The 23,464-nt window shown below is 39.9% G+C and overlaps 1 protein-coding gene across 1 annotated transcript in view; it reads left to right on the top strand.

The window, feature by feature from the left end:
• Positions 1-16,019, top strand: part of LOC128247132 (uncharacterized) — a 117,383-nt gene extending 101,364 nt beyond the window's left edge. Inside the window, exons 43-46 of the mRNA XM_089348302.1 lie at positions 386-490; positions 2,520-2,580; positions 6,076-6,381; positions 15,933-16,019. Of these exons, the coding sequence (XP_089204428.1) occupies positions 386-490; positions 2,520-2,580; positions 6,076-6,380 (471 nt within the window). The 3' untranslated portion in view covers position 6,381; positions 15,933-16,019. The remainder of the gene's footprint in view (positions 1-385; positions 491-2,519; positions 2,581-6,075; positions 6,382-15,932) is intronic.
• Positions 16,020-23,464: the final 7,445 nt, after the last annotated feature.

Below are 23,464 nucleotides of genomic sequence, written 5' to 3'. Positions count from 1 at the left end.
GGTTAATCTACTTGGTATTTGTTTAAAGTTATCATAGCTTTCAACACATTTTCTTTTAATTTTAGCTTTCCAAATAACTGATTGATGGAAATTAAAAATTGAAAAAAAAAAACAGATTTTGATAACTTAGCTAACAATACATTTTAAGTTTACAAATATATCTTTGAAAAGAACAGATAAACTAATAAGGAAACCCATTAGTATCTTTGTTCTGTTAAATCAACGAAGCTTTCTTTTCCAATTTTAGAATTTAACATAACCTAATTTTATAGTATCACAATGAAATATTTTGCAGTCATTTCTAAAGCTATGCAATGTGACTGATAATAAATTCTGTTGATAAATATGTGACTCAAGTTGTAACTCAATGTTATTTATTTCTCAGGAGAATGAAATGTGGACTAACCCTAAAAACAACTGTTCCAAATGCGAATGCATTGGAGGCATAACAAAATGTCACCCAATTTGTAAATCACCTTCTTGTAAAAATGTAAGTTTATAACTGATTACATAAATCTTCTTAAAACTTTTTGCAAGCACAGCTGTGGAGTTATATCTATGATGACATGGTTTTGGGTTCAATCTTTCTGCGTGGTCCTGGAGACAAGTTTCCTGTTTATCCATAACTATCTCTATATGTTTAGATGCCAGCATGGCCCTGTGGTAAGAAGTTTGTTTCCCAACCACATGGTTCTGGTTTCAGTCCCACTACATGAAATATTTTACAAATGTCTTCTACTATGGCCTTAGACTGACCAAAGCCACATGAGTGGATTTGGTAGGCAGAAACTGAAGGGCAGTCAGCTGGCAGAAACGTTAGCACACCTGGCGAAATGCTTAGCCATATTTCGTCTGACTTTATGTTCTGAGTTCAAATTCCGCTGAGGTCGACTTTGCCTTTCATCCTTTCAGGGTCGATAAATTAAGTACCAGTTACACACTGGGGTCGATGTAATCAACTTAACCCCTTTGTCTGTTCTTGTTTGTCCCCTCTATGTTTAGCCCCTTGTGGGCAATAAAGGAATAAGAAACTGAGAGAAGCATGGCCGCTGTCAAATGACTGAAAGAAATAAAAGAATAAAATAATGTGTGTGTGTGGGTGAGTCTCTGGGTGTGTGTGTGTGTGTGGGTGAGTCTCTGGGTGTGTGTGTTTGTGTGTGTGTGTGTGCATCTTTCTGTTTGTGTTTACCCACCCACCCACTGCTTGATTATTTGTGTCAGTGTGTTTAGGTCCCTGTAACAGAGCAGTTAGGCAAAAGAAACAATAGAATAAATACCAGAATAGGCTTAATATAAAAAAGTACTGGGGTCGATTCATTCAAGTAAAATTCTTCAAGGTAGTGCCCCAGCATGGCCACAGTTTAATGACTGAAACAAATAACAGATAAAAGAGATCTGGAGGCACAAGGCTTGAAATTTTGGGGCAGGGGTTAAGTCAATTACATCGACCCCCCCCCAGTACTTAATTTATCAATCCTAAAAGGATGAAAGGTGAAGTCAACCTTGGCAGAATTTGAACTCAAAACAAAGCGGTAGATGAAATACCGCTAAGCATTTCACCTGGTGTGCTAATGATTCTTTTCTACTTTAGGCACAAGGCCCAAAATTTTGAGGGAGGGGGCCAGTCAATTAGATCGACCCCAGTGTGTAACTGGTACTTAATTTATCGACCCCGAAAGGATGAAAGGCACAGTCGACCTTGGTGGAGTTTGAACTCAGAACACAGCAGCAGACAAAATACCACTTTAGCTTCAAATAATTTGAAGCATGGAACTGTGAATAGAATATAGATTACTTTTTACAGATTTTCTATAGAAACTAAAATCAACACTAAAAGTTTTGCCATTTCGTAGATAAAAAAATAGGTAATTTGCATATTTGAGGAGTTGTTACTGCAGGTGTGTTTATAGCAACAGGTGTGAGAGCAGGACTTCATAGTGGAGCACACTTAATCTGTTTAAGAAGTCAGAAATGTTGTGAGATGAAGTGCTTCTTAGTTTTGAAGAGAAGAACCACTTTTTGAGATGCAATCATAACTATGTTAAGGATATTCTTACACTAGGAGAGATCTAATATTTGATTCAATCACAAATGCTCTTCTATTTATTAATTTCCTTAACCTTGTATTAATTATTGTTTATACTGCTGACAGCTTTAATTATAAATTTTCTTCTAAACATTTTACTAAGGCTAATACTATAACTTGATAATTCCCAACAATAGCTATACTTTCCTTTGATACATTTAACTATTCCATAATTTCTAAGTGAATCGTATGAAATATTTTTAAGCAGTTCTCAATATTTTTAAGCAGTTCTCAATATTTTTAAGCAGTTCTCAAAGTCTGCTATGGAATTTGTATTGTTACAATGTAAGATTAATCAACCAAAATGAGAAGACTTGTAAAGTTCATCCCTTTATTGCTGGAGATACAAGCAAGGCATCTCTTATGGAAATTATGTTCGAAATCAATAATTAAAATATTTATTTAGTTATGTTCCATTTTTATGACATTGTAGGATGAAACCTTATTTTACCTGGAGACCGATCCTTGTTGTCCAGTTTGTCGAAAGAAAGAAGGTAAATAGAGAAATTTTATTCAAAAACTTTTGAATGCATTTTATAAATTTCACATTAGCATTTTCAAATTGTTTCTGCATTTCATTTACCACAGGTGTGGTGGAGGCATTCAAGCAGGTGTGAAAATATTAACTTGCACTACAAATAAATGTTTAACTGTCTGTATGGAATACATATTATCGTTTGCTTTAGATTAACTATGAGGATTAATGATGAGAAATAAGAGACAGATTATTTGAGATTATTACTATCACTCCAATTGTATTATCGAAGCATCTTACTCTTACTCTAGCATATTATATTGGCAAAGCTTTAAGCAATGACCCTAAGAGCCCCTACGGGTCACAAAATCATTTATTGCATTAAGTTTATGTGTCAGGTGAGTTTAGAGTTTCTTACATTATACAAAACAATCAGCTGATAGGTATTGGTCTTATTTAGATTCCATCTACTATTTAACAGATAACTTTTGGAGAGATAACTTCCATTACGGAAGCGTGAACACTCAAAAGCTGTTACTTTCACTTTTAGTTTATTTTTAGCAAGTACTGTCTACTATGTAGTGTTAACAAGCTTTATTGCACTCCCAAAACCTGTTCACTGGCGTATCTCCAGTGGCCACAGTGCTAAATGCCACAAACTTCATTGTAGACAGTATTAGCCAGAAAATATGGCTGTCTATGAAAGCACATCTTCAATAATATAAAAATCTTTCCTGTAATGTCAAGCTGTAGTAGTGATACCAGAGCTTTAATATAACACTGAAATCAATACAACATGCAAGAGCCACAAAATGCAACTCAGCACATTCTTTCAAATAATTCCATTACACAAATTAACCATTTTGATACCAAGATTCTGCTGAAGTCTACCTTTATTTCTATGTTACTCTCTTCCTGTTTTAAAGTGATCTAAATTAAAACTTTCAATCAAAATTTCATGCTAATTCATGTTCCAAATACTGGGTTAATAATGAGTTATTTTACAAAATTTTTTGTAATTTTCAAAATTAGTTGAAACAAAGGCACGTAAAAGCACCCATGCTGGAGCTACATAAAAAGCACCCAGTACGTTCTGTAAAATGGTTAGCATCAACCCTTTCATTACTGTATTTATTTTGAGATGCTTTGTGTTTCTTTCAATTATTTTAAATATAACAAAGAATTTAGTAAAATAACTTAGTTATCATTCAGCTGGGAACATAAATTGTGACTAAGGTTTGGTGGAAGATTTTAATTCAAAACTTATGAAAACAAGACATTTGTACTCAGAGCCAGTACCAGTTTCAGGCAGGTTGGTATCAAAAGGGTTAAGAATTGTTTCTCTATTATATATTTTAAACCCTTTTGTTACCATATTTCTGTTGAGACACTCTGTGTTTCTTTCAATTAATTTTAAATATAACAAAGAATTTAGTAAAATAACTTAGTTATCATTGAGCTAGTGTTAGGAACATAAATTGTGACTAAGGTTTGGTGGAAGATTTTAATTCAGAACTTATGAAAACAAGACATTTGTACTCAGAGCCAGAGGTGGCTTCAGCCGGGTTGGTAACGAAAGGGTTAAGACAGGCATCCAGCTGTAGAAACCATACCAAAACAGACAATTTGAGCCTGGTGCAGCCCTCTAGTATACCAGCACCTGTCAAACTGTCCAACCCATGCCAGCATGGAAAACGGATGTCAGATGATGATGATGATGATAGAAAGCAAGGTATTTCAACTGACATCTGGTAAGAAAAGTAGCAAATGGCAGGACGGATTGACCAACAAAGAAGTGATGCTGCAAGTAAAGAGTGCCAGTATGGAAGGGTAGCACAAGTGATGCATGACTGACACCAGACTTCCTAAGCTAGTCTTTTCTGCTGAGCTGCAAAAAGGAACCCAATGATAGGAAGGCAAGAAACAAGCAATATGAATATCAGCTCAAGAACAGATTAAGATAATGCAAGATAATCTAAAACCAGAGGAAAGAAATGGCAAAAGAAAAGATTGACTGGTACTTAATCATAACCATCATCATCATCATTTGACATTTGTCTTCGATGTAGGCATGGGTTGGATGGTTTGATGAGATCCAGTGAGCCAGAGGACTTCTTTGAGCTCAAGTATGTCTTGTGTTATGTTTTCTACGGCTGCATTGCTCTTTCTAACACTTAACATAAGGTATTGAGTGCTTTTTTTTATAACTCTGGCATTAGTGAAACCATTAAGTGTCTTGCAAGACAAAAACAAATCCTTTGATTGAGAAGGGATTTTGTAGAAAGGAGGAGATGGACGTTTATCAGGTGTTGAGGGGCTAAAGTTTGGTAGAGGGACAGGCAGAGGTGTATTGATAAAGAGGAGATACATGGTTACCCCGTGTTATATAAGAGTTGGTGGGAGTAACTGGAAAGATGACATTGATGGGGTGTCAAGATACAAGAAGGTGAATATAAATGAGAACAAGAACGGAGGGTCAGGAAAGGTTGAGGGGTAAGTTCATTAGAGTGTGAAAGGAGGCTGACAAAGGATTAGAAATGGGTGTAGGGATGACTGTAGTGAATGGAACAAGAGTGGAGGTGTTGTTGAGGGTAAATATCAGAATCATGAGGGCAAGGTGAAAGAATAGGAGTGGCCCAGGAAGGAGGTGGGAATAAGTGACACTACAGGAAGGGAAGAGTGCAGTAGAATAACAAACTTGTGGGTAAGAAGATTACTATTTTTAAATCTCACAATGAGAGATATTCAGCCAAAGTACTTTGGAGTAAAGATTGTTTGCCAATATAACATGGCACTCCTGGTTTAGGACTAATGTTGCTGTAATTTAGCCCCAGGAGACATTGTCTCCGGCTGGCCATACGACACGATCTGTGTCCTATTTTCAGAACCATGTGGTTGGTAAGGAAGCTACTTACCACACAGCCACTCCTGCGCCTATGGTGAAATGGTGAAAATATAAATAATATTTACCAATGAGATATCTGAAAGATTTCAGTAAAATGCGATAGGTTTTCTTCAAGATTCCTTCAATTATTTCATGACTGTATGATAAGAAGTTTACTTCTGGGTTCAGTTTGACTATGTGGCACCTTGGACAAATGTCTTCTGTTATAGCCATGCGCCAACCAAAGCCTTGTGAGTGGATTTGGTGGCCAGAAACTGAAAGAAGCCTATTGTATGTATATATATATATATATATATATATGTGTGTGTGTGTGTGTGTGTGTGTGTTTATGCATGTGTGTGTCTTTGTGTCTGTGTTTGTCTTCCACCACCACTTGACAACTGGTGCTGGTGTGGTTTACCTCTCTGTAACCTAGCAGCTCAGCAAAAGGAACTGATAGAATAAGGCTTAAAATAAAATAACTACTGATGTGAGTTTATTCAACTAAAACTCTTCTAGGTGGTGCTCCAGCATGGCTGCAGTCTAATACTGAAACAAGTAAAAGATAAAAGATAACAGTTGTTCTGTGAGCTGAAAAAAGTCTAACTAACAAAATCCTTTTTCTTTCAGAAATACAATGTACATTGAAGTCGAAATTCATATTCCTGGAAAACAAAACAAGTAATTGTCGCTCTGTTGAAAAAGTGAAGATATCGTATTGCTCTGGTGAATGTGGTGGAAGCTTTTCTGTACCAAAACTTCTCACAGAACAAAAATTCTATAATTATAATGATATCTTTGACAATCAATGCTTATGCTGTCAGAGTAGAACATCGAAAATTAAAGAAGTTATTGCTTTGTGTGGAGCTGAACAAACTGAAACCGTGATGTATTACCCTGATGTCTGCAGCTGTGAATGTAATCGTTGCAAGTAAAGTAAGTAAGATATTATTGTTATTCCTGGTTGAACAGACATGAGAAGAAGGACATTCCATTTGCAATTATCTCCTGTTATTAAGGTGGCAGAATGGCAGAGACATTAGCATGCTAGGCAAAATGCTTAGCAGCATTTTGTCTGTCTTTATGTTCTGAGTTCAAATTCTGCAGAAATCAGCTTTGCCTTTCATCCTTTCAGGGTCGATAAATTAAGTACCAGTTGTGTACTGATGTCAATCTAATCGACTGGCCCCCCTCCCCAAAAATTTCAGGCCTTGTGCGTAGAGTAGAAAAGAATTATCTCCTGTTATCTCTTTTTTGTTTTTCCGTAGATTATAATTATCCCAGACTACACTACTTTATATGTTCTTAAAAGATTATAGTGTAGTTTTGGGAGAGATTTTGCTAATGTCTGTGGCATATTTTGCTGGAAATTTTCAGTTTTTGCATTTTATATGTATTGCTGTCAAAGAAGTTTGGATAATGAATTTATCCTGATTACAATCTGTTGATGGCTACATTACTTACTCATGGGAATAATATTTCTGATTTTTTTTCATTTGCAACACCAGACTCTTTTGTCTCCTACTCTTACAAGCGCCATATTAATCATTTTTCAAAAATCTAATTTTATATAGAAATTTTCTTCCATAACTTTTTACAGCCAGACTTAATACTCGTAAAACATCAACAGATGGTCACATTAATCTGATAGCTTCTCACTGCATATTATATTATGCACCATTTGTTTGTTTTTTTCTATGGTTTAGTCAGAGGAGAAAGAACCACTTTCATGACATTTGTAGGAACTCTGAGATTGGGTAGGTTAGAAACCATGACTTGTGGCTTGCTGAAGTTGAAAGCACAGTATTATCATCATCAATTAACGTCTGCTTTCCATGCTAGCATGGGTTGGACGATTTGACTGGGGACTGGCAAACCAGATGGCTACACCAGACTCCAATCTGATCTGGCAGAGTTTCTACAGCTGGATGCCCTTCCTAACGCCAACCACTCCGACATGAGGGCCAATCAGGCGGTACTGGCAATGGCCACGCTCAAATGGTGTTTTTTTTTTACATGCCACCTGCACAGGAGTCAGTCAAATGTTTTGTTCACAAGCCACCAGCACGAGTGCCAGTAAGGCGAAGCTGGAAATGATCGCGCTCAAATGGTGCTTTTTACGTGCCACCGGCACGGAAGCGAGAGTACTGCTCTAACAATGATCCCACTCAGATGGTGCTGTTAGTGCTCCACTGGCACAGGTGCCAGTCATCGAATTTGGTTCAGTTTCAATCTCACTTGTCCCAACAGGTCTTCACAAGCTGAGTTTAGTGTCCAATGAAAGAAGGTTGGCATGGGTGCCAGTCAATGAATTTGGTTCAATTTTCGATTTCGATTATGATATCCAATAATATTCAGACCAGAGAAAAGGTCAAATACTTTCAATTTTGTGGACTCTGCAAGGCAGTGAGCTGGCAGAAACGTTAGCACACCGTGCAAAATACCTAGTGGTATTTCGTCTGTCTTTATGCTGTGCATTCAAATTCTGCCAAGGTTGACTTTGCCTTTCATCCTTTCAGGGTTGATAAATTAAGTACCAGTTGTGTACTGGGGTTGATCTAATTGAATGACACCCCCTTCCCCAAAATTTTGGGCCCTGTCCCTAGAATAGAAAAGAATCTTGTGGACTCTGCAAAAGACACTCAATGGCTGAGTGGTGATATTAAACCAGATGATCAATTAGGTTTGCTGCTTGAGAAATGGTGTAGATCAGTTGACTTCAGCACAGTTTTTGTCTTATTGAGTTTCCCTTGCACCAACCCGAGACTATAATAGAAAACACTTTGCCCATGGTGTCAGGCAATACATAACATTAATGATAAATAATAACAATTACAGAGATGTACTTGCATAGCAAGTGACCTGATCTGAGATCGTGTGCTGAAACAAAAACAATTGCAGCATGGAAGGTGTTTATAAGCCATTTAAAAACACACACACAAAAACTGTTAAATTCACTTCAACATTTAAATTTATTTTGCCAAAATATTTCTCATGCTGCACAGAATTTTGTCAGTGAAGAGGTCATGGTTTCAAAGCGATGAAAATATTTTGACAAATTAAATTTAAATACTTGTGTATCTGTATGTGTCTCTTGCCACCACTTGACAACCAGTATTGGTTTGTTTACATTCCCATGACTTAGTGGTTCAGTAAAAGAGAACAATAGAATAGGCACCAGGATTAACTGAAAATTTTTCAAGGACGGGACCCCACATAGCTATGGATTAATTACTAAAGCAAATAGGATATGATTTGAAGGGGTAGAAAATAATTATAACAAGAAAGATAGGAGGGTGTACAACTTATATATTTCTTTATTACCCACAGGTGGGTGGGGGCTAAAATAGAGGGGGCAGACAAAGGGATTAAGTCGATTACATTGATCCCAGTGCGTTACTGGTACTTATTTAATTGACCTCGAAAGGATGAGAGGCAAAGTCGACCTCAGAACGTAACAGCAGACGAAATAACACTGGGCAGTTCGCTTGGCATGCTAACGATTCTGCCAGCTCGCCACCATACAATCATGAATATATTTATTTCTTTATTGTCCAGAAGGGACTAAACATAGAGGGGACAAACAAGGACAGACAAAGAGATTAAGTCGATTACATCAATCCCAGTTTGTAACTGGTACTTATTTAATCGACCCCGAAAGGATGAAAGGCAAAGTCGACCTCAGTGGAATTTGAACTCAGAACATAACGGCAGACAAAATACCACTAAGCATTTCACCCGGCATGCTAACGATTCTGCCAGCTCGCTGCCCCGAGGACAACTCATTAGTGAACTAATGAATTGAATTGCAATAATGATTGAACATTTGTCAATCGGTTATTGATTTTGTAGGAGATATTGCCTCGGATTTTGATATGCATGTGTATCAGCATTGCTATCTTAGATATGAACAAATTCCTCAATGTGAGGGTCATTTAAGGCTTTGCCAACAACAGAAGAAGCCTAGCCTTTTCAGTGGAGCTTTAACAATGTTATATGAATCAGTTTATCATGAGAAATCAGAGATTATGATGCCTAGTGTTTCTGGTATGCATGCATGAACGTGTGTGTGTGTGTGTGTGTAGATGTGCACATGTGTATGTGTATGAATTTACATGTTTGTATCTGTGTATGGATGTGTGCATGTGTGTGTTTATATGTGGATGTTCAGGTGTGTGTGTATGTATTTGCATATGTGTGCATGTGTGCATCTGAATGTGCACACGTATGCAGCCATGTGTGTATGTGCTTTTATGGGTGTGTATGCAGGTGAACATGTGTGCATGTGTGTATTTATACATGTTCATGTGTGTGTGTCTGTGTGTGTATGCATACATGCGCATGTATGTGTGAGTGTGTGTACGGATGTGCGCATGTGTGAATATTTGTGTATGTTTATGTGTGTTCATGTGTGTGTATATGTATCTACATGTTTGCATGTGTGCATCTGTATGGGCACATGTATGCTGGCATGTTCCTGTGTGTATGGATGTGCATGTGTGCATACACGTATTTATGTGTGTGTGTATGTGCATGTGTGCCTATGCACATGTGCATGTATGCAGGCATGTGTGTGTGAATGTGTCTTTATGGGTGGTTATATGCATGCGCACATGTGTGCATGTGTGTGTTTATACATGTGTATCTATATGTGTGTATGCATGCTTGTGCACATGTGTGTGTGTGTTGTAACTAGAAAAGAAGGCTTAATAAAACAACCACATTATGAAAGAAGAGAGAGAAAAAGTGAGAGATATTGATCAGATGTTCAACCAAATGGCTTACTGCTGTCTCTAATGTAGAATTCAGATGCATTTCCAAAGATGAACATTCAACGAAATAATCAGAATGATACACGTGCAAATATATTGACATAATCTGATATTAATATAAGATTGAATAATTATTGATGCATATATCTTATGTAAGACATCAATTACAATTTTCAAATGTCACATTCATTTATATATATAAAAGTTGTGTGTGTGTGTGTGTGTGTATGTACGTGCATATATGTACGTATGTGTATACATATAAATGAATATATGTATGTGTGTGTGGGTATATATATATATATATATATATATATATGTGTGTGTGTGTATATATATACATATATGTATGTATATATGTAAACAAAAAGGAATATATATATGTATGCATGTATATATATATATGTATGTATACATATGTATATATATAAAATGAATATATGTATGTATGTGTGTATATATATATGTATATATATATATATATATATATATATATATGTGAATATGTATGTATATATATGTGTGTATATATATATGTATACATATAAATGAATATGTATGTATATATATGTGTGTATATATATATGTACACATATAAATGAATATGTATGTATATATATGTGTGTATATATATATGTATACATATAAATGAATATGTATGTATGTATGTGTATGTATATATATGTATACATATAAATGAATATATGTATGTATGTTTGTGTATATATATATATATATATATATATATATATACACAAACATGCATACATATATTCATTTATATGTATCCCTGTCCGCCGCTGAGCGTTCACTCCTTAGTAGGGGGCCTCCGCTTCAGGCCTCTCACGCCCCACTATGACGAATTCGGGACTCACACTGATGTCAGCCAGTTCATGCGCCGCATCAAACTGTGTGCGTTCTTCCATACGTCAACACAATGTTCCAACAATCGGGACTACTTCTCGGACCTGGGACGCCGCCCATCCAACTGGACGCCGCCTCCAGGCCAATTCAGTGGCCTAGACTTGTTCGTGGATGATTGTAAGGCGTTGGTCGAACGTTTCGACTTTAAAAAAAGATCCCTCCGGGCCAATCTCACCCGGGCCGAATCGGTCGCCCTCCGCAATCTCCGCCGCCGCGACGACATCATCATCAAGCCGGCGGACAAAGGTGGAGCAGTGGTGGTGTGGCGCGCGGACCTTTACAGAGAGGAATCCATCAGCCAGCTTCACAATCCTCTCTTCTACCGCCTCCTCCCCTCCGACCCCACCCCCTCCTACCAACGGCTTGTGTCCTCCACAATCCATGACCTCATCTCCTCCTCTGCTCTTCCCGCCACCGCCACCAACCTCATCGTCCGCACACCCCGCACCTCCTCCATCTACTTCCTTCCCAAGATCCACAAACCTAACAACCCTGGCCGCCCCATTGTCTCTGCTTGCATTTGCCCCACCGAACTCATTTCAAAATACCTCGACCATATCCTATGCCCGTTAGTTGCTGCCCTCCCATCCCACATACACGACACTAATCACGCCCTTCGCCTCTTCAATTCCTTTTCTTTCCCACCAGGCCCCTCACACCTCCTCTTCACCCTGGACATCAAATCCCTATACACCGTGATTCCACACAGCGATGGTCTCTCAACCCTCCAATACTTCCTTGACTGCCGCCCTGACCCCACACCTAGCACCCCTACCCTGCTTCGTCTGGCAGAACTCGTCCTCACCCTCAACTGCTTCACCTTCGCTGGAGATACCTACCAAAAGGTCTCGGGGGTCGCGATGGGAACGAGAATGGGTCCCAATTATGCCAACCTCTTCGTTGGTTACATTGAGGCACAAGTATTCTCCCAATTCTCCGGTCCGACCCCAGAACTATACGGTCGCTACATAGATAACTGTATAGGAGCCACCTCCCTCTCCCGCGAACAGCTCTGCCTTTTCATCTCCTTCCTCTCTAACTTCCACCCTGCTCTTGACTTTACTTCTACCATCTCTGACACCTCTGTTAACTTCCTCGACATCTCTCTTTCCATCAACCCCGCCTCCAACTCTCTAACTACCTCCGCCTTCTTCAAACCCACTGACTCCCACCTCTACCTCAACTTCTCCTCCTCCCATCCATTCCACACCAAACGGACCATCCCCTACTCCCAGTTCCTCCGCCTCCGATGTTTGTGCAGCCTGGACCAGGATTTCGAGACTCAGTCCCAGTATCTTGCTCGTCTGTTCATGCATCGAGGATACCCCTCCCACCTTGTCCAATCCGCCCTCGCCCGCGCTCGTCGAATCGACCGCATCACCACACCAATCCCCTAACCGTACCCCCTTCCCACTCCGTTTCCACCCTGCCACCCTACCCCTTCGTCGGAGGATCCTACGGGCCTTCGTCGCCTCCAGCTCGATCCCACCACCCACCCCATTTTCCCTAACCCACCCCTATCCTCTTTCAAACGCGCCCGCAACCTACGCGATCTACTGGTCCGTAGTACCTTCTCCTCTTCCTCCCCACCCCCACCCGGCTCCTTCCCGTGCTCCAGATCCCGCTGTCACACCTGCCCCTTCATCACCAACACTACCTCTGTCACAGGGTCGAACCTACACACTCTTCACATTCCACACAGTTTCACCTGCACCTCCTCCAACCTAATTTACTGCATCAAATGCACCCTATGCAACAAACTCTACGTGGGGCAGACGGGCCGCCGGCTGGCCGACCGTTTCACCGAACACCTAAGGGACGTTCGGCTAGGTTCGGACTCCCCCCCCGTCGCCCGTCACTTCCACTTGGCCAACCACTCCCCCTCTAACATCTCCGTTTTTGGCCTCGCCCTGCACCATGGGTCCACTCCCTCGCGACTCCACTTGGAACAGCGCTATATTTTTAGCCTTAGATCATCTTTCCCCTTCGGACTCAACACATCCCCTCCTCCTTATGACTCTCCCCTTTACGACAATGCAACACTTTTCTTTATTTATTATTTGTTTTTTATATATATTTTTACCCCCCCCCCCCCATCCACTTTACATTATATCCATTATTCACCTTTTTATTACAATCACTACAATTTTCCACAATTTATTTCATCCCTTCCTACACGCACACATACCCACACACACAAAAAATACACGCACCCATACACACACATGTAAGCACACCTACCCCCCAACACACCACACACACACAACACATATGCATGCACTTACACGCTCAGACTCGCCCATACACTTATACAAACGCACATACACACGCACACTTGCGCATACACACACACGCTAACAATCACGCAAACATACACACACACACACACCCCAGCATACACACCCTTGCACACATAACCCATATATACCCCCATTCACACATACCTCCCACACACCTGACAACCCATACATACCCCCATTCACACATACCTCCCATACACCTAACACACACACCTCCCACACACCTTACATATATACCGCCCACACACATGACAAACATACATGCGCGCCCTCACACACACACACATATAGACGAACGCACATATATACACACACACACACGCACAGTGGTAGAGACACACACCTTACACAGCCTTATACACACACACACCCATATATACGCGCACGCCTACATACACGTACATACACAGCCGCATACACATACACACACACACAGGAGTGCACACACAAAATAACACACATACCTGGCACACATCCTTACGCTCTCACACACATACGCACGCACACACACATAAACACACACACACCTCTCACATACACAAACGCACACATACACACACATACACGTACACAGACATGCACACACACCTCTCACATACACAATACTCACTCAGATACACAACACGCACGCACGCACGAAAACATACACAATATACACAGACACGCACGCACAAAAAATATACACACACACGCACACGGACACACACATACAGACACACATAAACACACACGCGCATACACACACACGCACCCGTACCTAACACTCACAACCCCACACACATCACAATCCCACACACACATGCACATCCACACACACGCACACACACACGCACACACCCACATACACACGCACACACACTTCTCACCAACACAACACACTCACACAGACACGCATACAATCACACACATGGGCATAAACAACACACGCACACACAATAGCAAACGCACGCACACACACGTACACAGCAACGCACATATACATAACATACACATACACACAAACACACAAGCACGCACAAAAACATACACATACACACACGCGCACGTACAAAATACACACACACGCACACGTACCCAACACCTACAACCCCACACAAACACACACACGAACACACACATACTCAAAAACTGCCTGCTGACCCTCCACTCACCATTGTCCATAAGCACCCACTAACTATTCCTGCTACTAATTCCTTCCACTACGTCACACACACGCACACACAAACACACATACACACTAACAGATAAACCACCAAACCATGCACACACACACACACACACATACATACGCACACACACGTTCTGTTATCACACACACACTCGCAGACTCTCGCGCACACACAGATATTCACCTCCCTTTTTCACTCTCCTGTCTTAGAAAGAACTTTTCCCCCACCACCTCCTCTTCCGGTCCTTTCACAGTGTAACCTCGTGGGCATCGGTGCCATTTTCCTCTTCCTCCGTTTTTCCATTCTCCGAACTTTCTGTCTTTCCGACGAAGGGCTCCGCCCGAAACGTCATACTCTCTCTCCTTCCTTTCCCGAGCGTCCAATAACACTATCCGTATCACGTCCTCACTTTGTTGTTTTTTGTGTTTTTTTTGGCCGTACGGCTTTTGAATGTTGTTTTCACTGTCCATTTTTTCCTGTCTTGGTTTGTGTTTGCCACCTTGGAATCCTCTGTGTAGTTGGTTGATCCACTACTCAGGAAGAGACTATTCTAGAGTACGTCCTGTCTGGTCTTCGAAACGTCTAGATAGAATAGAGACAGCTGATGAAGGGATATTCCAAGGGGCTTTCCGTTTTCCTATGTGTTCGTTCCGTTGTCTGTAGTTTATTGTTCTAACGTCCTGTACCCTGATATGCATGTATATACACATGTAGATGTAAGTATGTACATATATGTGTGTATACATGTATATATATTCTTTGTATTATATATATATATATATATATATATATATATATATATATAATATATATGATTTATTAATAAGGGTAGAAATTGATATTAATCTATTAAAACCAGTGGTCTAGCATATTAAAAAAATCCGAAGATTAAAATTATATTACATACAAAAATAAGAGGAATGACCAGCATATATGTATATGTGTGCATGTGTGTGTGTATGTGTACAGAAAAAGAAAAATAATTGGGCTACACTTAAATAGCATTCACATCCAGTAACATCATCATCGTTTAACGTCCGCTTTCCATGCTGGCATGGGTTGGACGGTTTGACTGAGGGCTGGCAAGCCAGAAGGCTGCACCAGGCTCCAATCCTAATGCCAACCGCTCCGAGAGTGTATTGGGTGCTTTTTAATAACCTGCGTTGCAATTCTTTATGGACCTTCAAATATCATTAAACTCAGAATAAATTTGATTAACCATAAATCACACCATTTTATTTTTATTGAAGTTCATTTAGTTCTTCTTCTCATGTGCTTATACACTGTTTTTTTATAATGTTATTTATTCTTTATATTTTCAGCTGAAGAAGAGAAGTTGAAATTAAACCTTTAAAAATTATAACCTCAGAATAAAACACTACAGAATAAAAAGTAATTTTCATTCTTGATCATTCGTTTGTGTTCTTTTAAATTTTTGCAGTTTGATTTGAATTTTCCTAAATCTAAAAATGTGGAGGCGCGTGGCTTAGTGGTTAAGGTGTCAGCATCATGATCGTAAGATTGTAGTTTCGATTCCTGGACCGGGCGAAGCGTTGTGTCCTTGAGCAAGACACTTCATTTTACGATGCTCCAGTCCACTCAGCTGGCAAAAATGAGTAACGCTGCGATGGACTGGCGTCCTGTCCAGCTGGGGAACGCATACGCCATAGAAATCGGGCCCATGAGCTTGGCTAGGCTTTAAAAGGGCACATTTATTTATTATTATATTTAAAAATACCTTTCTTGTCTTTATGTTGCAATATGAAATCCCTTGCAAAAAAAAAATTTTGTGCTACAAGCCAAAGTATTATTTTACTTTGTGGAGAAGCCCTAGTATCCAAGGATGCAGTTTTCAGCAATGTAATATAAGTGAGATCATCTTTAGAGATTAGAGATGATGATGATTAGCATTTGTAACAACTTCAAAGATGTTAGCTTTGGTATTGTTGATGTGTGTCTAAATGTATGTAAAATACATGGTTTGAGATGTGTAGTCAATTGTAGCATAATGCAATCAAAGGAGTCTACATTGTTGTGGTATTTGTGGTATTTGAAAGATGCTTTCAAAGTCTCTGTTTATAAAAGCAGCGCAAGGCTAGTGTGGAGCGTTTTGGATTTCAAGGCAGAAGATTAGACAGGCATGAAAGATGGGGTTAACGATGAAGTTGTGTATTTATGTCAGCCATTGGAATTAACAGCAAATAAGTTGTTAATTTTATAAAACTGGGTGACATGTAGCTGCACCTTTGATGAAAAGGCCCCATCATTTCCCTTCTCAACAACACCAGAAAGGAGTTGTTGTACAGAAAACCAACAATCTAAGAGATCAGAGATACATGGAACCCATAAATAGTAAACTTAGCTAGGAGGATTTTGGAAGACTTTGTTAATATTCTTTTCTACTCTAGGCACAAGACCTGAAATTTTTTTTTGGGGGGGGGGGGTCTGTCGATTAGATCGACTCCAGTACGCAACTGAAAGGATGAAAGGCAAAGTCGACTTTAGTGGAATTTGAACCCAGAACGTAAAGACAGACAAAATACTGCTAAGCATTTCACCCACCATGCTAAAGTTTCTTATTTCTTTATTGCCCACAAGGAGCTAAACATAGAGGGGACAGACAAAGGGATTAAGTCGATTACATCGACCTCAGTGCATAGCTGGTACTTATTTAATCGAACACAAAAGGATGAAAGGCAAAGTCGACTTCGGCGGAATTTGAACTTAGAACTTTTTGCCAGACAAAATACCGCTAAGCATTTCGCCCGGAGTGCTAACGATTCTGCCAGCTCACCACCTTAAAGACTTCGTTAATATTAAAAACAAAATCATTGCTGTCACACAATTTGCTAAGGACCATAAGACACTGGTGTATGATGTAGGAAAATAAAAGACTAGTATATACTTCTAACGAAACCATACTAGTGGTCACTAAGAAGAGAAAGAAATTTAGTCTAAGAAAGGATATGGTTATTTAAAATTGTTTCAATTAATTTAAGATGTTGGAAGGGAGAATTACAGAACAGAGGGTTAGAGGGCTGCCCCTGTTTGTTTAGTCATTGTAATTAGGTAGAAGTAAAAGGCAAAGGTAAGAGGCTGTGTTCTTTACCGTAAAATGCTCAACAATGTTTAGCATTTCTGTCATCATCCTCATCATCGTTTAATTCCGTTTTCCATGCTGGCATGGGTTGGACATACTTACATGTAAACAATGAATTAATTGCATTGAAAATCGTATGTGTTATCATGTAAGAGATATTTAAAGCTTTACACTGCATGAAACAGGTGTATTATTTTAGTTATTATTAAGACAGCGAGCTGGCAGAAACATTAGTGCACCGGACGAAATGCTTAGTGGCATTTTGTCTGTCTTTGTGTTCTGAACTCAAATTCTGCTGAAGTCGACTTTGCCTTTCATCCTTTCGGGGTCAATAAATTAAGTACCAGTCGCATCTAATCGACTGGTCACCTCTCGAAAAGTTTTGGTCCTTGTGCCTAGAATAGAAAAGATTATTTTAGTTAATACTGTTATGTGATTATTATTCTAAAAACAGAATAAGGCAAGTAATTATATGGAAAGATACTTGCCTGAATATGGATATCTACAGATCTTGGCATTACAGCATAAGACACATTACCTTATTCTAATGCTTCTGCCATCTCGCCGCCTTACCATAACCAAAATATGCTTTTCTACTCTAGGCACAAGGCCCGAAATTTGTGGGGAGAGGGCCAGTCGATTAGATCTACTCCAGTACGCGACTGGTACTTAATTTATCGACCCCGAAAGGATGAAAGGCAAAGTCGACCTCGGTGGAATTTGAACTCAGAACGAAATACCGCAAAGCATTTCGCCCGGCGTGCTAATGTTTCTGCCATCTCGCCGCCTTGGCGAACTGGCAAAATCATTAGCACGCCTGGCAAAACGCTTAGTGGTATCTCGTCCTGAGATCGAACATATCTTTTCGGGGTCAATAAAATGAAAACTTGTTCAGTACTAGAATCGATATAATCGACTTTACCCTCCCACAAAATTGCTAGCCTTGTGCCAAAATTTGAAACAAAATTAGATTGGAGGATTATTTGAAATTTCGTTTTTTATTATTATTGAGAAGACAAAATAATGAGCGTCCATAAAATTCTATTCTCTTCGCCTTGGTGTCGGACAAGTTTTAAAAGTTTAAAATCATCTTTATTCTTTTAAACATGCCTAGTGAAAAGGTTGCTCTTCTTAAGAGAAATACTGCTTTAGCACAACGTAAACTTTCACTACTGCGCCCACTTGCCAAGTTACATCAAATCTACGCCTCTCTATGACACCGAAAACCTTTTCTTAATGGCAATATCTTCCAGCAGTACAAAGATGCGAGCACTGTAATTTTTTTCTAGTCTTGGACAGTATGCAATTAAAACCTTTGAAATCGTGGCAAATACTAGGCTTCACCATCACTGACGATCTTTCTTGGCAATCTTGCATTCATTAAGATAGAAAAGTAGTGTCCTTCTTCAAGACAGGACCGGCTCTGAATTGTTGCTGACCGTCTTGAAAACTCGAGTAAGACCCACAATAATATATCATTTCCATATCTGGACCGGTGCTGTTGCTTGGCACAGAAACTTCTGGAACCCACACACAAAAGATAACCATCCAGCTGACTGGTGAAGATATACCTGTCAACACATAATTTCTCTTCTTTGTGCTTTTCTGCCAAATACAACTTCTGTTCCTCAGAACTAGCAAATTGCATACGACCTCCATTTATGACAATCACATACATCCATTTCCGTTTTTCTTATTACCACGTAATCACCCTTTAGAGGCTCAGCTGTGAAGTTATTAGCTTACGAACATGAGTAAGTCACAATCGGATCATTACAAGTTTCACGTGAACAACCTAAAAATCGACCAATCAGCTTAAAGCTATGCCGTGAACAGCATCTTGAATGTTGTTGAGTTTTGCGCCCTGTTTCCCTAGCAGTTAAGCAGTTTGGCTCCTAAATCATAGCAACGTGATGTTGAGATTCAAGCAGGACAAACTAGAAAAAGATCTTAACAATTTGCAGCAGACCTGTATCTTTTGTTTTTTCCATTCAGACAGCAAATGACCGAGCAAATGCTGTTAAATCAATTCTCACAAACTATTTTTGCAGACAGTAAAGATTTGATAATCATATAAGTGTTCGTGCCTAACCTATCAATAAAATCTGTTGCTGAGTCTGTTGTAATGTACGCAACCAGCCTGATCTTACATTCAATTAATAAAAATACAATATCAATTTTTTTTCATGATTCGACCCCTGCAAAAACGGTGGCTCAACGAAGAAAAGCCTACACTGACCACCTCACCACAACCCATTCAGTATCCCCTGTTCCAAGCCTCACACAAAACTCTACGCTAGACCCCCCACCTCTTTTTTTATATTCTAGAACATCTGCTCTCTGAAAATCTCTTTTTGGATGTGTTTTTCTGGCGGATCTCAACTTAAAAGTGTTAAAACTGAACATTCAGTACATGAGAATATCCATAATTTGGAAGTCATTGTTCAAGAGTTTCCGAGAACAAATAAAGCATGAAAATATAATTTTCACTGAAATGAATTCTTAATTTCTTGAAGTTATCTTTCCTAATCACTTTTCTTGAGTCCCATCGTCATCATCCGGTCGTGCTTATTGCACGGCTCACCGTGAATCGTTCTCTTCATTTTGTCCGGTCATTTACGTGGTACGTCATCTCGGGCACACTCAGAGTCCTCGAATAGTTGTATAGGAAAGTTGGTTATACATCATTAGATGTATACCTGACTTTCCTATATAAAATTAAGATATAAACGGAACGCTGAACTCCAGACAATCAACTCAAACAACATTTATTCAGGTGGTAAATATATACATCTTTAGCTCTTGTTGTTACAGCTTCTGTGTGTATGAGCATAGTTGTTGGGACGTCGTTATGTAGATGTAAGCGAGCTGTCGAGTGTAAGTCCGAAAGATGAAGAGAGACAGCTAAACACGTAAAGAGACTGTCTCCAGAGTTGGAATGTTGGAGACACTGCTTGACACGTCCATGTTCATGGTCGGCCGACCGAGAAAGAGATAGAATTAAGCGGGAAAGCTTGCTTGTTTAATTCCACGCATGCGTGAGACTACGCATGCGCACGGCGTTACTACAGTTGCTTTTATACAGGTTCGATGTGGCCTACCAGCATCTGCCGACCCATGCTTCGGTTCCCAGAGATGTCTAGCGAATATTGTTCTTTCCCTGATGATGTGTGATATTGTGGTAAATTACTATAGAAAAATTCTTTCGTAGGGTGTTGTCTTTAGGAGATGTCCAGAGCAGTTCAAAGCGTTCTTGTATAAGTTCCGTCAATTTTCTTTTCAAAGCGTTTTGTTTGAGTTTATGTTGAACATCCATTGTGGCACTCCGTCGGTTACGACGACGAAGGTTCCAATTGATCCGATCAACGGAACAGCCTGCTCGTGAAATTAACGTGCAAGTAGCTGAGCACTTCACAGACACGCGTACCCTTAACGTAGTTCCCGGGAGAGATTCAGCGGGACACAGAATCTGACAAGGCTGGCCCTTTGAAATACAGGTACAACAGAAACAGGAAGAAAGAATGAGAGAAAGTTGTGGTGGAAGAGAACAGCAGGGTTCACCACCACCTCCTGTCAAAGCCTTGTAGAGCTTTTGGGTGTTTTCGCTCAATAAACACTCACAACGCCCGGTCTGGGAATCGAAACCGCGATCCTACGACCGCGAGTCCGCTGCCCTAACCACTGGGCCATTGCGCTTCCACTTGTACATCCATATAACAGAACTGACAGCAGAGCCGCCTGAAAGAAATAACGTTTCAAATTTAATGGAAGTTTAAATTTCCTGACCGTTGATAACTTATTTAAATCTGCCCAGGCTTTGCCGATCTGGACATGAACATCACTTGCGGATCTTCCTTGGCGATTTTACTCTCAAGGTGTGTGAATTCGTCGACATTTTTCAAAGATTTTCCAGATGTAGAGTTAATGTTGCTGCTTTACTTGTGCATCATATATACTGATTCGTCCGATTTAACGTAGAGGTTAACACCTTTATCAGCACTTTCGAGTTTGTGCAAAAGAGACTCTGCACCACAAACTTCATCTGCCTGTAGCGCCAAGTCATCAGCATAGCCACCATCTGTGACGGTCACAGTTGGAAAACGGTTGCTTTTGGCTGGTTGAAGAGTGAATCCTTTGTCCTCTATCTCATCTACAAAGGTGTGTAGAACATAATCTAGGCATACAATGAACAGGTAGAGTGCCATGATGTCACCCTGGGATACACCGGCCCCCGGCGATCTTTCTGTACTAGATCTCATAACTTCCGGTCGTTGTGCGCACGCATACTGATTACATTATCGTATAGTGTGTTTATGTGTTTAAATGACTTGAAAATATGAAAAGACAACATTAAATAGAAAAACAAAATGAATGGCCCACTAAACTCAAACCTTCTCCCCTCAGATTCATACAGTTCTCAAACTTTAAACACATAAACACACTATACGATAATGTAATCAGTAACGACCGGAAGTTATGGGATCTAGTACCGAAAGATCGTCCAGCCCCCTATGTCAAAGAACTCTGTGTTGCCGTCTGGAGAACGAAAACGAACTCTAGACTGAGTGTTTGTATACAACACCATAACGGCATGAATTATTTCCGTCATTTTCCTTCTGTGTATCTAGTCAAAGACCCAAGAAAAGTCAACAAAAAAGAGGACTGTTTTCAGGTTCCTCAATCAAACTCCTTCAATAACTCTTCGGATTGTAGGAATCAGGGTAAATGTTGATCTATTTCTTTGAAAGCCTTTCAGGTTTTTCCTAAAGATGTTTTCGATCTCCGGTCGAATACGATTGAGTAGCATGACATTGTAAACTTTGGCAGATATGGCAGTGAGAGTAGCCATTCTATAGTTTCTGGCAACACTGAAATTTTCCTTCTCTCTACGATTTTGATGGTACAAAACATTCCAAAGTTAAAGAAGAATGTCATTAAATTTCCATGTTTCCATACTTCGGGTGGGATTTCGCCCAAAATAGCTGCCTTTCTGTTCTTCAATGATTCTATGACTGCTTACAGCTCACCCATAGGAAACTCCCCAAATCGTATACTCTTTACTCTTTTACTTGTTCCAGTCATTTGACTGCGGCCATGCTAGGGCACCGCCTTTAGTCGAGCAAATCGACCCCAGGACTTATTCTTTGTAAGCCTAGTACTTATTCTATCGGTCTCTTTTTACCGACCCGCTAAGTTACGGGAACGTAAACACACCAGCATCGGTTGTCAAGCGATAGTGGGGGGAAAAACACAGACACACAAACACACACACATTCAGTTTCCGTCTACCAAATCCACTCACAAGGCTTTGGTCAGCCCGAGGCTATAGTAGAATATACTTTCCCAAGGTGCCACACAGTGGGACTGAACCCGGAACCATGTGGTTGGTAAGCAAGCTACTTACCACACAGCCACTCCTGTGCCTATGTTGAATTGATGACAAATGATCTTTCTAATTTCAGAGCTGGAATTTCTGGAGGTTTATCAAGCAAGTTTTTAAAGTGATTTCTCCATATTTTCAGCTCTTCAACTTCACTTACTGCTTTCAGTTTGGATTTTGAGGAGATCTTACTTCTACTTACTTCATTTACAATTTTCCATGCCATAGATGTTTGCTTATTCTCTTTTACTCTTTTACTTGTTTCAGTCATTTGACTGCGGCCATGCTGGAGCACCGCCTGTAGTCGAGCAAATCGACCCCAGGACTTATTCTTTGCAAGCCCAGTACTTATTCTATCGGTCTCTTTTGCCGAA

Source organism: Octopus bimaculoides, chromosome 2, assembly GCF_046866305.1.
Source record: "Octopus bimaculoides isolate indiv1 chromosome 2, ASM4686630v1, whole genome shotgun sequence".
In the NCBI taxonomy this organism is placed as follows: Eukaryota; Metazoa; Mollusca; class Cephalopoda; order Octopoda; family Octopodidae; genus Octopus; species Octopus bimaculoides.
Note: the sequence above shows the minus strand (reverse complement) of the source record. Positions and strands in the feature narration are given on the sequence as shown.